The sequence below is a fragment of the Procambarus clarkii genome, chromosome 80, assembly GCF_040958095.1.
Source record: "Procambarus clarkii isolate CNS0578487 chromosome 80, FALCON_Pclarkii_2.0, whole genome shotgun sequence".
NCBI classification, from domain to species: Eukaryota; Metazoa; Arthropoda; class Malacostraca; order Decapoda; family Cambaridae; genus Procambarus; species Procambarus clarkii.
Genome location: NC_091229.1, coordinates 21157917 through 21175939, shown reverse-complemented (window position 1 = coordinate 21175939; position 18023 = coordinate 21157917). Strand labels below are relative to the sequence as shown.

The 18023-nt window shown below is 38.2% G+C and overlaps 1 protein-coding gene across 5 annotated transcripts in view; it reads right to left on the bottom strand.

The window, feature by feature from the left end:
* Window positions 1–3355: 3355 nt before the first annotated feature.
* LOC123749839 (semaphorin-1A) overlaps window positions 3356–18023 on the bottom strand; it is a 234438-nt gene continuing 219770 nt past the window's right edge. Inside the window, exons 13-19 of one of the 5 annotated variants that reach the window (XM_069314889.1) lie at window positions 17572–17742; window positions 17018–17148; window positions 16094–16141; window positions 14891–14992; window positions 13907–14137; window positions 7685–7880; window positions 3356–7131 (exon numbers count right to left, since the gene is read on the bottom strand). In XM_069314889.1, coding sequence (XP_069170990.1) covers window positions 6963–7131; window positions 7685–7880; window positions 13907–14137; window positions 14891–14992; window positions 16094–16141; window positions 17018–17148; window positions 17572–17742 — 1048 coding nt within the window. In that variant the 3' untranslated portion in view covers window positions 3356–6962. The remainder of the gene's footprint in view (window positions 7132–7684; window positions 7881–13906; window positions 14138–14890; window positions 14993–16093; window positions 16142–17017; window positions 17149–17571; window positions 17743–18023) is intronic. The other 4 variants (XM_069314890.1, XM_069314892.1, XM_069314891.1 and 1 more) reach the window with 4 other exon arrangements.

The window sequence follows — 18023 nt, the reverse complement described above, 5'->3', positions numbered from 1 at the left end:
TAATGGATTATTTTCTACAATTTTGGTGTGTAAATGACAGAATCTAATAAGCTATTTAGTTACGCATATAAAAATAATAAATTATAAACATTCTTCCACTAACAACAGAGGAGTATAGAGATGCGTATTGAGGTCGTGAATTGGTCGAGACGCTGTTATAAAAAGGGATTAAAAACCCACAATTATACAACAGGAGTTAAACACGCTGAATAATATGACAGGGTTAGACCAACTGCCTTATATAACAGGGGTTGGACACACTGAATTATGTCTCAGAGAGTAATCCCACTAAGTTATATAACAGAGGCACAGGTCAGTATCTACGGTTATCGATCATGGTCAGCCTAGGCCAAGTGCTAAAATTTCCCAGGATGCCACCCACAACAGTCGATTAGTTCCCGAGGGGTATCTATTCACTGCATCAGGTGCAAGAAAACGTGCCCAACTGTTTCTATCCCGCCTGGAGATCGAACCAAGGTTCCTTAATTGAAAGTCCAAGATGTAGACCACTGCGCTTGGACCCTCTGAGTTATATAGCAAAGGATGAACTCACAATCATATTCGTAGATCCCCGGGTTCGATTCCCGGGCGCGACAGAAATGATTGGGAATGTTTTATTTCCCATGATGCCTCTGTTCACCTAGCAGTAAATAGGACCCCGTGAGCTAGGCAAGTTGTGTAGCTAGTCAAGTCACTAGTTGGCCTTGGGGGACTTCAATAAGCCTACGTATAGGCTTGCTGTCCCAAGCAAAGGAAAAGTGGATATAGTATAGTTAGCCCTCACCACCATTTTCTCTGATGCGGCAGACATCTATATAACACATTATAGTAATCTAACTGCTTTGTTTAGTTAGATAAGTCCAATTAATTTTAAAATAAAGGGACCGCGTCGTACATACACGACGGGTTTGCTTATGCAGGTTCTGCCCCCGCGTCGTAAATAGCCGCGCGATAAAAAAAAAAAAAAAAAAAAAACATAAAACCCAATTCTTATTCGATCGAATTGGAGTTAGTATGAAAATGTTTGCCATTAAATTTTCATTTTCTCTAATAGGCACATGGCCTATTTGAGAAAACGGCATTGTATTGTAACTTAGAGGAGAGACTATTGAGTTGGTGACACAACGAGGGTAATCGCCCACTTCACACACTCTTGTGTGGGCCGCGATCATGATTCTACATTTATATGCATATGTTTGTGTAGAGGATTTTATTGCGAGTTCAGTGATATAAAATTTAACGCTGTAGGACTAATGTGGAGCTGACAACAATCAAAAGAGTATGAACATTTTGTTGCTATTTGGGCGTCACGGCGAGTGATCTACGTTTTATTTATTTCGTGGTGGGATAGCTAATGCTTTGGTGACATGTTATACATATGATCTTGTAGAGAATTTTATTGCCAACACATTGATATCAAAATGAAATACGTAGCTCGAGAATTGGTGTCAGGAGAGTGAAAAGATTGCACACTTTTTGGTGTTTACGCTCAAGAGCCCAAAACGCCGCGCGCACAATGCGCTATTTTTTTCATGGGGACCGCGCGCATTAAAATGTTTTAATAATAATAATTATATTTTATTTAGGAAAAGTACATACATAGATGCAGTTACAATCATTCTGATTGATTTATAGATAAAGCTAGTACATACAATACCTAAAGCCACTAGTACGCATAGCGTTTCGGGCAAATTCATTGTGGACCCCATACCCATACTGTGGGTGGTAATAGACCCCATACCCATCCTGTGGGTGGTAGTGGACCCCATACCCATCCTGTGGGTGGTAGTGGACCCCATACCCATCCTGTGGGTGGTAATGGACCCCATACCCATCCTGTGGGTGGTAGCAGACCCCATACCCATCCTGTGGGTGGTAATGGACCCCATACCCATCCTGTGGGTGGTAATGGACCCCATACCCATCCTGTGGGTGGTAATGGACCCCATACCCATCCTGTGGGTGGTAGTGGACCCCATACCCATCCTGTGGGTGGTAGTGGACCCCATACCCATCCTGTGGATGTTAGTGGACCCCATACCCATCCTGTGGGTGGTAGTGGACCCCATACCCATCCTGTGGGTGGTAGTGGACCAACAGAACCCAATGTGTAATAGTCAACAAAATAAAATCCAGCCCATCAACCGTGAAGAGCTCAGTCCCCCAGGGTACTGTGCTTGCTCCAGTACTTTTTCTCATCCTCATATCAGACAGACAAGAACACAACCTATAGCACTGTATCATCCTCTGCAGATGACACTAGGATCTTCATGAGAGTAGGCAACATAGAGGACACGGCAAACCTCCAGTAAGATGTAGATCAGGTCTTTCTATGGGCTACAGAAAATAATATGGCGTTTAACGAAGATAAGTTCCAGCTCATGCGCTATGGAAAAAATGAAAATATAAAAACGGAAACCACGTACAAAACTCAGGCAAATAATAACAAAGAACGAAAAGGCAATGTAAAGGATCTGGGTGTACTCATGTCGGAAGACCTTACCTTTAAAGAACACAATAAAGTAGCCATCACAACTGTAAGAAAAATGACAGGTTGGATAACAAGAACTTTTCACACTAGAGATGCTATACCGATGATGATACTTTTCAAAATGCTTGTGCTCTCTAGAGTGGAGTACTGCTGCACAATGACAGCCCCTTTCAAAGCTGGAGAAATTGCTGACCTGGAGAGCGTGCAGAGATCCTTTACTGCTAGAATCCACTCAGTAAAACATCTAAATTACTGGGACAGACTAAAGAGCCTAAATCTGTACTCCCTTGAGCGCAGGCGGGAGAGATACATAATAATTTACACGTGGAAAATAATTGAGGGGCTGGTCCCAAACCTGCACACAGAAATAACATCACATGAGACCAGAAGACATGGCAGGATGTGCAGAATACCCCCGTTGAAAAGCAGAGGTGCAACAGGTACTCTGAGAGAGAACTCTATCAACATCAGAGGCCCGAGACTGTTCAACACGCTTCCACTACACATAAGGGGCATAACTGGCCGACCCCTCACAGTGTTCAAGAGAGAACTGGATAAGCACCTCCAAAGGATACCTGATCAACCAGGCTGTGACTCATACGTCAGGCTGCGAGCATCCGCGTCCAACAGCCTGGTTGATCAGTCCGGCAACCAGGAGGCCTGGTCGATGACCGGGCCGCGGGGACGCTAAGCCCCGGAAGCACCTCAAGGTAACCTCAAGGTAGATAACCTCAAGATAACATCCAGGGACACATGATGCAAATTAATCATCCCAGCTTTGCACCTTTTTTTATAAATACATATTTTGTATTGTAAAATACCAAAACTCTTTGGGCATCAATTTAGGATAAAAAAACATACATATTTATTAAAAATGTTGCATAGATTTATTTGATGGGAATATGTACATTAGAGTAAAAACTTCTAATTATTGATGGGACCAGATTACTATACAAAATGAAGAAAAATTATATATATATACAAAATCTAGCCTAGGACTGAAGATTTGACAATGAGCACTGATTAGGTGGACTTGGTCTAAATGCATAAAATAAGACCCAAACAAACAGAATGGGCAGGAAATTAGAAACATTGGATGATCAAACAGCTTAGGGGAGAGGAGGGGGGGGGAGAAGGGACCCTAATGATACACATGGTTATGTTTACATGTACCTTTAGGTAACCAAGGTTGGGGGGGGGGGCAAGGTAATCTCAATTAATGTAAAGGAATTTTCAATCAAATATTCATCCAATATTGCACTTTTCATATATAAATACATAGTATGTCACTTAAAACCAATACCAAAAAATTTAAAGCCTTGGCTTCCCTAACAGTTCATCTTTATTATCATGAAGGCACTACTTTTGTCAGGCTAAAGATGAAACTCCTGGTCCATAATGACTCCCCATTTATATTAAATGAAACAAGTCTTCCATAAAACTTTTACATAGTTGTAATATGTCAACAGTTTACAGCCTCAAGATATAGGGGACACTCAGACTATTAACAAATCCATAAAAATGTATATATACTTAAAAAAATTTAAATTGCATTTAATATATAGGTAATTATTTTTTATTAAATAGTAAACCAAAAATAGATTATTGTGTGCCCCCACATCAAAATAAGGTTATGCATCGTAACACACAGATTAAGCAATAGTCAGAAGCTGTCAAATCTGCAGCAGCAAAATAAATGAAAAGCTTTTTAATAAGAGCAAGAATGAAACAGGTTGAAATATGACAACTGTTACAATCTTCTTTTTCCTTCAAAATTAAACAAAACAAAAAGTAAAATCAAATATACAATACAGAACAATATGTATGCGTGCACACGCATGCATGCATCCATGTATTCATATCATGCATACACTTGCAAGTAAACATTGATCTAATCGCACAATTATGCATACAATTGTCCCTTTATTTACACACACACAATTCTGCCTTCACTTAAAATTCTAAAAATACTAAAAATGAGCATTGACATTTAAGGAGTCCACATCTATTTCAAAACTAATCTTCAATTTCTGCACTTTGCTTTTGTTTCCAGTTTAATTCTTGCTCTGAAAATGCAAGTGTCTGAGGAAGCTCGACATCATTGTCAGTACACGCAAGCATTGACCAATCAAATCCACAAAAGCACTCCTGTTGTATCCAAATACACACGCACACAACTTTCACACGGTATGTACAGCAACAGCAAATGTACAGACATTCTAGGACAACATATACAGACAACAGTGTTGAATCGGGTAACGCTTAACATAAAATAATGTAAGGCGTCTATACAGATGCAACACTTCATACATCTTTCTTTTAGCTATTTATGTAGGCACCTAACACTTGTTACATGGCAGGATGATTACCATATATAATAGTCTCTCTGTGCATAACTAACTTCGCAGTCAATGTGTGACCATTAACAGATACCCATTGTCAATTGAAGTGTAAGACAGTAATACTGAATAATTATAAGGTGGGATGCATGCAGTATAAAATTATCTGCCCAAATGCAGGTATGGTTAGCACCTTTCTACCTTTTCTGTATCGGCCAAAACAAGTCTCACTAGGTTGCCTTTATAAACTCGAACCTGTAATAGTGTAATGCAATCATCGGCTACATCTAATAGTACAATTTAAGACCTGATACTTGTTCTCCCAGGTATATTTTCTATCATTCCACATTAGCATTATTTTTGCTCAAACTTTTTCAAGAAATGGTACAGTACATGTATACCATTAGTCCTCCGTAAGAATATAAAACTGCTCAAATAATCAGATTTCTTATTCAAAATGCCTCAAACTTACATATCTGTAATTTAACACAATCTACTTAACTGATGATATATAATGTGACCAATATGCAGTACTCCAGATACAAAATTTGTCAAGAGATTTTATCTTTACACTAATATAAAATGTAAAACAAACAAAACAAGGAAAGAAATACGTTCAATATGATACTTAAGGACCCAGGATAGCATGTAACCAGCTAATCATGTACCATCAATGCTCTTAGTGCAGTTTTAATAAATGTTTGAAGTTTGAAATTGCAATGAGATTAATATTGATATGTAGAATTTCAGTCTTCAATTTGTGGAGATATGCAGTTTTCACACTGCATTTCGAGATCGAACTATTTATATATAATAATCCTGGCCTTAGTCACCCATGGAAGCACTACCATGGGGCAAATCAAACAATGTACCCCTCCTACTACATTTATAGTTCTTTCTTCAGCTGCACTCACTATAGTGTCACTTCATATTCTACTAGATTTGCTCCACCTCATTTTAATTTGCAACTTTTCATTTTTTTCTGGTTAACTGTAGTTCTCTTTTAATGTTCCTTCACTTTCACTTTCTTCTTTGTATATGCATGTTGAAGCACTCTCATAATTAACACAGAAGACTTCCCTTTTCAGTTGGCTAACTGAGGACAAAGTTACTTTATAGATGTTTCAGATACTTTAAGTTTTTAGAACACACACATGCCTGGGAAACGGTGTGTGTGGGGGGCGGTGCCACCCACCCTTCATGAAATGAGTGTTCCCAGAGAACGAGAGAGAGAGAGAGATATGGCTAGAAAATCTCATTCAGACACTGTCAATTAGAATTTTCTTTCCCTTTTTCATGCAAGGCCTTCCTTGGTGCTAGAGATTGAAGGCGTGGAATAAATATTTTCCATTCAATCTCAAATGCCTTTTCACCAATAAAAATATTTAAAATAAAATGAGTCTTTAGGCAATAAAATACGTTTTTCTTCAGTATTTTACATAAATCCCTCGACTATTATAATGTGCGAAGGATAATATCGTTTCTGTTTGTAGAATTTATGCACACACACTTGTAAACATACAGCCTCAACTTTTTTTTTTTCCTTGGCAAGCATTTAACTCCTTCAAGCTGGCACCATCACTTTTATGAAAAAACAACAAAACTTACTGGAATGTTGGGCTCTTGCCACTTTCAACAACAAATAATTTGGATTCAAACTCCCACCAATTTCTTATGGCAACTGGAAGTCATAATTTCTCAATCCACAATGGTTTTTAATGTCATCTTAATGACTATTTTCATAACTTCAAAAGCCACTGCTTGTCAAACCAAGTGAAAACCTGCCAATATACATTACTGTAGTATCATGCAACATTAAGGAGAACCTTTACACTATTAAAACTCTCCTGAATAATGACAAGCTGAGCTGTACAGATGGCAAGGATCATCCATTGTCAAATATTGAAAAGAAATTAACCTCAAAGCTTCCAAAACAATTCCAACATTCTTTCAATGTTTGTGTTGTGGAGGAATAGAGGCAATTGTGTCTTGCTACACAAATTTTCTCATCACGACAATATCAGATCAAATGCAACAAGCCTAAGCAGATACTTATGATGCAATAGGCCTGTCCAGTAAAAATTAAAATTAATTCATTCGGGCCAACAACAAGGCGTGTCTAACGCATCCATTCAAATATAGGCACATTTGGCAGGCTTGAGAAGCTTGCTGTCCGTTGTGGTGTTGGTATTGGACTTGCCATTAATATTCTTGGGATTATAGTTAGTCACTAGATTGTTGATGTGTTTGTTGTTGGCCGTGTACATGTTTGGGTCCGCTGCAGGTACTAAATTGTCTCTTCTGAAATTGAATAAAATAAGAAAATTAATTTACGAATCAAATTCTTTGGCACTATTAGGAGCCTCTTCTGAAGTATTGTACTATTATATATCAAAATAAAATAATGTAACAGGCTTTTCATATATCTTATATTAACCCATTCTGTTTGGATAGTACTTTTTGTAACAATGTGCCTCATTGTACAAACACTGATGTACTAAGCAATTGGACAGTAGAATTTTGTACTATTCACTTTATAGTCTAGAAAAATGAAGCTAAAAATCAAACTTATATATTCCTAGGTCTAGTATAGCACACACTGATAGGCCTCAGATAGTATGTATTAGGCCTAGGAAGGTTATGTTAGTTCGTCTTTGCAACATAAATAGAAAATCTTTTCTGGTTTGTCCAAATTCAAAAGTACCTATTTCTACTTTTCTAATTGTGTTGTATGTCAATATATGTACTATGGTCATCATCATTATTATAAGTACAGTACAACCAAAACAGGAGGATGGGCCGCTTATAATGAAAACAAATTTATTCCACACTTCAACCAATTCTTCCTACTTACTTATTGAGTTTTGAATCCAAGTAAGGTGTCTCAGAGTACGTATGAGCATATTCATCTCCTCGACACTTGCGAGAAAACAGGAAGCCAGAGATAAAGCCAATGACAAGTGCAGCCACACAAGCAGTGGTGACAGCAATGGCCAGAGTTTCTGCCGAGTAGATTGGTGGGCCCTCAAGCGAGGCTCCAACCACTGGACCTGAGGAAATAATTAGATATTGATGGGATTATTCTTTTATTTTTATTTTTTACTGGTATTAATAACAGTTGTTCCTCTATATGAAACAAAGAAAACTAGTACAAAGCATAACCTGAAAATACAGACAAATTAATCTTGCTTATATTGTACCTACAGAAATATATATACAAGGGCACGCACAGAGGCTAGATAAGTGGGGCATGTGGGAACTCGTGAGAAAACTGCAGATGGAACCAAGTGCAGCGCACGAGGAGATGAAAAAACCTAAAAAAAGCCCTCCCTCAGACTCAGGTCGAGGCAGCCAACCCCCCAGGAAGCAGGGGATATAGCAAAGACAGGGATCTCTACAAGGGTGACACCTTTGCTGAAATGTTGAGCAAGAGCCCAGAAGCCATATCCACAGTCAAGGAAGTTGCAATGAAAGCAGTAATTTCACAGGAGGCAGCTAGATGCAAGAGTCAGCTAATGGAAATAGGAAAAGAGCTGTAGTTGTGGTAGGTATTAAGTAACAAGAAGATTCCAGGCAGGAACAAAGGAGGGCTAAGGCCAAAGCTGCAGTGTCAGGGATCCTGAAGGAGATACAAATGGAAGGGGCTGAACAATGCATAGAAAAGTTTTTCCGGATTTGCCAGCACAAAGACAAAAATCGATTAATCAAGGTAGTATTCAGGAACAAGACCACCAAAGAGGACATTCTAGTAAAGAATAGCAAACTGAAACACAGTATGTAATGATATACAGAGATATTCCTGCAGAGGGACATGACCAGGGATGAGATAATACAGGCAGCAGATGCAAGGAAAAGGAGGAAGGAGAGGGAAGAGAGCCAGGGAACCTTAGCCTCCAATCCTACAATCCCAGAGGGAAGTGGGGAACCCCAGAAAGGACTGCAACACCCTACCTGCCACCCAATAGGAGCCCCCCCCCCCAAATCCCTAGCACAAACCCTCCCTTACCCCTACACAATGGCCACCATACCATCGAAGTCCTCCCTCCCCCCTTACCCTGAGTACCCCCAGCCTCCCCATCCCCTGGTCTTCCTCCTGACCCAAGCAGGCCCTGGCAAGATCTATGCCCATCTCCCCCAAACCCCTGTTAACTACAGCACAGCAGGACGAACTCTCACCTCGAGCACTCCCTGCCCCCCCTTCGCCCCCCCCCTTCTCCCCCCCCCCCCCCTGAACTTCTCCCTGTCCCAAGCAGGCCTGAACAAGATCTAAGCCCACCATTCCCCACCCCACCTCCCCTCAAACCCTTGTTATCAGCCCTCATCCCCTTGACCTCTTCCTGTCTCAAGTAGGCCTGGGCAAGATCTAAGCCCACCATCCCCCACCCCACAAAAATTGAGAAGAATCAAGACAGATGAAGATAGACAGAGATTACAGGACAACCTGGACAAACTGGCGGAATAGTCTAGAAAATGGCTCCTAAAGTTCAACTTGGGAAAGTGTAAAGTAATAAAATTAGGCAAAGAGAGCAGTAGGGTGAACACAAGGTACCATCTTGAGGTACTTTTAGTGTCCCCGCGGCCCGGTCCTCGACCAGGCCTCCACCCCCAGGAAGCAGCCCGTGACAGTTGACTAACACCCAGGTACCTGTACCTATTTTACTGCTAGGTAACAGGGGCATAGGGTGAAAGAAACTCTGCCCATTGTTTCTCGCCGGCGCCCGGGATCGAACCCGGGACCACAGGATCACAAGTCCAGTGTGCTGTCCGCTCGGCCGACCAGCTCCCTTACCACCTGGGAGGTAAAATTCTGCACAAGTCAAATAGAGAGAAAGATCTTGGAGTTAATATCACACTGAGCCTGTCCCCAGAAGCCCACATCAAAAGGATATCATCAGCAGCATATGCTAGAGTGGCCAACATATGAACAGCCTTTAGAATCTTGTGTAAGGAATCATTCAGGGCCTTGTATACCACGTATGTCAGCCCAATCCTGGAGTTCATACCTATTTAAACACAAAAAGTTAGAAAAGATTCAGAGCTATGCCACCCGACTAGTCCCAGAACTGAGAGATATGGGTTACGAGGAAAGGCTAAGACAGAAGAGTAAGGGGAGACATGATAACCACCTACAAAATTCTCAGGGGAATTGACAGGGTGGACAGAGATAAACTATTTAGCACAGGTGGAACACGAACAAGGGGACACAGGAGGAAACGTAGTACCTAAATGAACCACAGAGACATTAGAAAGAATTTTTTCAGTGTCATAGTTAATTTAACAAATGGAATGCATTAAGCAGTGATGTGGTGAAGGCAGACTCCATTCACAATTTCAAATGTAGATTTAATAGAGCCCAGTAGGCTCAAGAATCTGTACGCCAATTGATTGACAGTTGAAAGATGGGACCAAAGAGCCAAAGCTCAACCACGTTATTGTGACTCATAACTTTAGCCACGTTATTGTGACTCATCGCCTGCATAATTGTATACACCATTTAAATCAGTTACATTAACTTTAAAACATTTAACTTTACCTTCTGCAGTATGTTAATATATGAGGTAAATATTTTTACTTTGGTATTTGAAGTATTAATGAATAATATGTAAAGGAATGAACAAATCCACAAGGACAGTGATGAGGGTTCGAACCTATGCATGGGATGTTCCCAGTTGCACCTTAGTCAACTGTGCCACATTTGATATACAGTATCACACTATTGTGATTGCTGTGTGTATTGAAGTAAGGGCATAGAGGTAGAAAATTTGGTTGACAGAGCCTGGGTACATGGGGGAATTGTGCGAAAACCCGATTGGGCTTCGGAGAAGTTTTGGGATTCTAGTGAGGGCAGTAGCACTCCAGGTTGCAATTCTTTTAACCACGTCGTGGCACAGTTGACTCGAGGCACAGCTCGGAACATCCCGTGCATAGGTTCGGACCCTCATCACGGCCCTTGTGGATTTGTTCGTTCAATATATCTCACTTGTGATTTCTGTGTGTATATAAAGGAATTATAAAACTTGAAGTGTTAGGGAAGTCATCATAAAGTTTAATATAGACATAATCCCATCAGTAACTCCAGAAGTTGACCAACAGAACATCATTTCCAGATTCTTACACGCAAATAAACATAAGAATAGTGTTTTGGAATATAAACAGACTCATTCATGACAATTTACACAGCCTAATTTAGACAAGTATAATATTAGAAAATGCAGCACTGGCATGGATTCTGTACCTAGACAAGGTGAACAAACCGAGCCTCTTAAAAAAAGGAAATAGGATTAAGGAACATTGGTGTAAACTGGAAAGGGAAATCAAAAGAAACTTAAGAAATTACTACATTCATACTCTGTACAGGTAGTCACCAAGTGAAATGCACTGAAAGGTGGTGTCATGGATGGCACCACCTTTCAACTTTAAAAGCCAACAATACAGAGCAAAAAAAAAAAAAAGAAAAAAAAAAAAAAAAAAGATACAAGTGTAAAAGAAAAAAAAACTAGGTGAGGGACTGGGTTGGGAAATACCTAGCTTCACTCAGGTAATAGTTCTTAGATCTTATGGATACTAGTATTTTATTTCATTAAAAATACCAGCATGTGAGAGTAGTTGAAGCATCTCTGTGCACCTGACTTTGAAAATAAGAACACAAAAGAAATGGCTTTCTACAAGATCCATAGACAGTATTGTGATAGATCATATTTAGGCAAATACAATAAAAGATTTTACATGTACAGGTAAAAACACACATGTACGAGATTAATGCATCACACAGGCCTTGGAGTTCTGGTATTAAGCAAACCGTGTGAAACATCATACCTGAAAAAAAAACATTAAGTTTATTATGGCAGAGGTACAGCACTGCTTCTGAAAAAATTCAAGTATTTAAAATTCTTGTTCTTAATCTGCACGATTAAAAACTACAAAATGCCGCAAGCCATTTCATTCTCCTTGCCTGTAACTGGTAGAGGAAAGCCTGCAATATAATGAGGGAAATTATACTGGTAAATCAGCATAAGAAGGGTAAGCCTAGTCCATTCTGCCTGCCTTGCCATTTATGTTTATTTTTCTTCCTAACGGCCCATTTATGTTAGATAAAATATAACAAGGTGGAAAATAATAGCAAAGATTCATAACAAAAGCAACCATCACCACCAATTGTTACAAATTTAATTTAAATTCTTGGATATTTGCATCCCATGCCAAGCAGTGCGTCTTCAAGTAGCATGGAACTTTGTTTCTAGTAGCAAAACTTGGCACTGCTTATGCAAAATAGCTTTGCAGAACAAAGTAATCGTTTCACAAAAGTGATAAATCTTCAGTCTGGAAATTGCACTTTTGGCATAATTTGATGTGCTTATTGGGGTACTGTATTCCAGATATTCAAATCTTGATCCATCAATTCCACTGATGGATCTGTTCCTTGATGGAACTGCCCCTCCACGGGAAGGTGGCTAAAAACACCAAGACATTCAACTGCCTGCAAATATTGATGATGCCTAAAGGAGCTTTATAATTTTCACTTTCAAGACATTTGATTAAAACTGTACTTGCATATTACAGTATTGACATCTTTATATTTTATTTATTTAGTTTAATCCACCACATTTAAGTGCTTGATATGCTAATGTAGTGATGCAAGAGGAAGCACATTAAAACACTTTCTTGGCGCACTCTCTGCTGGTTAATGCAGCTACATCAAAAACACGGAAAGATGAAGAACATAGGTAAATTAGGGCCTAAGGCTACTTTTCAAAACACTTAGATGAATATATGTTAGATTGCAAGACATTACAATTACAATTGCTTTTCAACAATTGCATGAAGCTAGTAGAGAAGTACAGTAAATCTTTTTGAAACAGATGAAAAGGCAGGCAGAGGAAAGTAACAGATGAAAATAACAAAGAAAAACGTAAAACACACACACAAAGATCATAATACAAAACTATTTACTCCTCCACATGTTAAAAATAAATTAGATCACAACAAAATGTGATAAAATATAAAAAAAATATCCAAAGGACACTTAATTTAGTGATTCAATATCTTTTACAGAAAATAAACTCTGAACTCGTGTGAAGGATGCTTCAAAATGGCAACAAAAATAACAATTTAACCAGTACAATAATACTATTTCTCATATTAATTAAGCATCGTGTACGGTAGTCATGTTGTCCAGTCTTGCATATGGTTACAATAATTTATATGTACGTTTTCTACAGAGAAATCATGTTAGAATTTTTAAATGCTAAACACTACATTATAATTGAACAAAAGCCATGCTGTTAAATACTGCACAGTTTTATTGTTCAGTCCGAGTCATGTTACCTAGTTAGGGTGAATATATATTTTATTAATTTTGTAAATACTGTGAGTAGATAAATGCTTTTGCATTCAACTTAACTGAAAGCAACTACAGCAAGTATATTCCCGATGCTATAATTCTCTGGGAAACCCATTCTACCAGGTGAAATGCAATGTGCCATTAAGTAACTAGTTCCAATGCATATATGTGCGGCTTAAATAAAAAATCAAATAAAAAGCAAAAATACAAATATTAAGAAGAAAGAACATGCATTAGAGTTCATTAAAAGCTTTTGGTTAGTAAGCACTTTATCTAAAACAAAAAGTACAATATAAGATATTAACAAATTAACAGAAGCAGTGAAGAAAGTTAAGTGTTTTATGTAAATGCTGTTGTGCATTAAAAAAAAAAAAAGACAAAAGTCAGAGGTCAATATTGATACTGAGGGTTGGGCCAGGGCAGGCAACTAACAGTTTGGTCAGGGAGACATAATTGGCATCCAAAGGTTGGGCGAGAAACCGTTAAAGATGTCATACACCCTCATAATGTTTTGTACTGATACTGTCAGTCTACTGTTATGTGCAACAGGGAAATTGGGGATATGTAAGCACACTAGTGTTAAATTAGGCACACAAGAATTCCTAATATGGCCTTCATCTTGGGACTTACTACTCTAAAACTGTTAACCTAGTTCAGGTTATTAGGCCAAAGTTAGGAAATGTTTAGTGATGTCATCCCATGACCTTCCTGTTAGATATTGTGGACTAGGCTTACCAGTGATGCCGCCTTCGGCATACGCGATGCCAACTTCCTTACTGGGATCACGTCCTAAAGTGCCACGGAGGATTTCATTAGGTATGTCTCCATCTTCACCCACACCATGTGGAACAATGTTGGGATTAGTGCTGTCCTTAGCTGGAGATAGTGGAGGGATTTTATTACTCTCCAAGGATGGGTAATCCTCCTCCGGAGGTGGGTCATATATGGTCGAGTGATCCACCGACCCTGCAGATACAAAGGGTCAATAGGTCAGACCGACACAGAATTTCCCTTTCCTGTAGAAAGCAACAGAAAACTGCAAGCCTTGGATAGAGTCCATCACCAACATGCAAGAAAAAAGTTACCCTGCAGTGGAGAAAAAATTAATATTCTTACATTATTAAATAACCATTTCAATATATTCAAATTAAAAGTCAATAAAAATTTTACTCTATGATAAAATCAGTGATACATTTGATTTGCATGACAATATAATAACTTTCAATCTCTTTCTGGAACCTGAAAACCCCATGCTGTTGTCTGTAAGAGGGAGCTTCTGAAGTAGACATCTTTAGCTGGTAGTGCAAAAGAATGAAGAAGGTTTACAAGTCGAGAAGAATTTCTCGGGTATCTAACATCACAAAGCACATTCATGCAGGGTTAGTATGGTATGGTAGACCTATGATTTACTTGAATTTTCCACCTGAAATTCCAAGTCCATGACATTAAGGCTCAGTTCAACTAGCGAGCAAAACACCTGAGCCACACAATGTTGAGCTACACAGTGCCATGTATTTTGTCTGCTTTAGTTCGAATTATAAACACACAAGCAAAAGCCAGTAATACTGTACTTCAAACAGTCTAATATTGCAATGTATACAAAATTTAATTAAATTTAAATCAAACAAAATGTACATATGAAATGTATAATTAATTTTAAAGCAGATATGGGTCTATGGAAACATGGCACTAGATAGGTCACTGTGCTGCAAAACTGACCCTCGGTGGGAAAAACTTCAGTAACTGGGGATGGACGCGAGGAGGGAGGCTCAGGACACACACATGGAGCACACGTCTCCACCTCTGGGGGACTTGGAGCCTCTGTGAGCACAGCACAACCCAAGTGCAAAATTAGATGGATCCAACGCCAAAGTAGAAATTCCTTTATTTTATGGTGACTAGTCCTTCAGGAATGCACCAATCATAATTTCAAACCGATTATTGATAAGCCTAATGCATCCTGAGCCATGAGAATTCCTCTATACCATAAAACTCGCAATCTTACCAGGAAAATACTTGTACACTGTATAAAAAATTGCACCATTCCTAATGCAGTGTAGTAGGAAATTATATTTCAAATATCTAACTATAAACATTTAAATTGTTAAGTATTGTAATAAGCAGCTATAATCATCTGCACATAGACCATAATCATACATTCATTGCAAACTTTTAATCAAGTTTAATTATGCAGTAGTTGTTACCTCACTCAAGTTTAACATTAATGTAAATGACCTAACTATCAGAATTCATTTATGTTAAATAAATTTACAGGATGCTTATTATCCAGATTAATTTGCTAGTTACCTTAATAATACAAATTACTCTATCAAACAGCATAAGTATTAGTTCACATACAATAAAAAAGGACAAATCACGTCGTATATAACTCCACAAAAGCCTAAAAAAGACTACTGAATCACGCAAGAATAAGATAATACAACATAATTTACACAAGTTGAATAAGTGCCATTCCTAAAGTTAGCTGGTAAAGCTGGGTGTGGTGGTGCTTGGTGCTATATGTTCATATCAAGTAACTAAGCAGAGATCTTGAAATGTGCAAAGTTTGGTGCCAAAATTTAGGAAATCTCAAAGTGTGCTCTGTGAAGTGTGCACTTAAAAAGGGATAAATACAGCATACATTGTAAAATTAAATAAAACACAGCATACCTTGTAAAACATTTAAACAAAATATGGCAGTGAGCCAAAGAACAACAATATGAAAATGTGTAAATATATTTACAGAGCATTATTTTTATGAAATTAACATACAGTATATCATTAAAAGGAGCAAGTCTGTGCATGCACAAACATGTGCTGTACATATACAGTACAGTACTATCAAAAGTGGTAAAATGTTGATTTATGCATACGATACTGTAAAAGAAAACCCAAATAGGAAAATCTTTGCCAATAACTTACCAGTTGTTTGAATCTGGGTAGATGGATTGTACACTTCATTCTCTGCACCTGTAATAAAGCGTGGCCATGCTAAGCACAGATGCAACGAGACGATAATGACACGAGGGATGTTTTCACTGAACTAACATACTACTTAAATTAAAGTATTAACAAAAAGAACTGTTGCAAAAGTTTACAGAGGTTATAAAAGTATACAAGCTACACGACTAGAGAGTTTTAAGCATCAAAATGTAAGGGAGATAAATTGCACTCTTGATAATTTTTCATTGCAGTAGGGTACAAGCTACCAGAAAGAATATGGGAATGCATGAATAATAACAATAACTAGTTTGAGCCTGAAAGAAGTGAAACAAGTCCTTACACAAGGAAATTCCACCATGTTCCTAATCACATGGCTTCAGTGTATTGCCACAATGCTGTTTTATGCAAAAGATTATTTGAAGGGAAACTTCAAATACTTGAATGAGTAATACAAATGAGCTTAGCAGCACAGAAAAAAAAACAAAAAAAATCTTGCATGATTTTGGAACCGATTGTTTTTAATTAACAAAACTGAACTTTGTGAGCACCAAAGGTTAATGTTTTAACAATGCACAGCAGGTTATTATGACTACAGTGTTTTGATCAGTGCTATGCACAAAAAATCCATTCTCAGTTATTAAATTGTGCAGATATTTAGTTTAACCATTTCATTCACACCAGACAATGTCCAATGCCTGTTAGGTAGTGGAATGTATATACAGTACAACATGTTGGGAAAACTAACACTTGCTATTTCACAACTAAACGACAAACAAACATCACAAGCATTTTAGTAGAATTAAAATATTTCTACAAAACATAACATGTAGTGTATCTAACATTTACCTAATTAAAATCATTCATGTCAATCTAAACGCTTAACTACAATCAATCGGGACTTACTGAATGGGCAAGGGTAATGGCTCCCAGTGATGTTCTGTAGAATAGGTCCGGTGAGCTTTGCACCAAGTGGGCCGCAGCTTCCATGCCCCTCATACCAGGCACAGTATGGGTCTTGTAGTCCCACACATGCACTGTTGATGTACCATTACATTATGAAATTGTTGTTCTTCTACAAGCTGAGAAGAACAATTTAAAATACTTTTAAGAGGTGAATACACAAAAATCAATGCCGACTATATTGTATATTGTAATATGACTCATCTTGAGAAGTTATTACATTTTTTTTGCAGATACAAATTATAATTCAAACCTATTTAAACATATACCGGTAATATTATAAGACCACACCTTTTTTGGACTCTCGGCCCTACTTTCCAATACAGTATTAAAAAACCTGACCCTCTGTTACACTTTCATCATTTACAATTTTGTTTTTTCCAAAAAATTTAGAAACACTCATTAAGAGAAAGAACACTGATGCCAGCTTCTAACATTGCTGGATGGGAACTAGCAATAATATGGTCCTCAAACGGTAAATATGGCACAGTCTTTACCTGCAAGTGGTGGCTCGGTGACAGCGGTGTAAAGGAATCGATTTAACCTCGTCATCAGTGATGATAATTAGCTTGCTTTCTCCTCCTGCTTGTTGTGCTATTTGCAGGTTCATGATGGGAACTGGGTGCTCAAAAGCACGTATTTCTTCAATCACCACTGGTTCAATATTACTGCAAATAACCCATTGATTCATTTTACCTAGCTTTCATAGCATGACCTGCCGCAACAAAATTTGTTGCTTTTATTTTTAAATACCTACAGTATGTACTGTACCAGGTGACACCCGTTATATATGAAAACACTACAGAAGAGGATTACAAATCTCAAAATTTTCAGTTTTCTTCAGTCAGTTATATCATTAACCTGGCATGTATACATTTCAATACATATCCCTCAGACTCCCCTGCTTATTTAGAGCAAACTATTATATATTAAATTTTTTTACATTAAT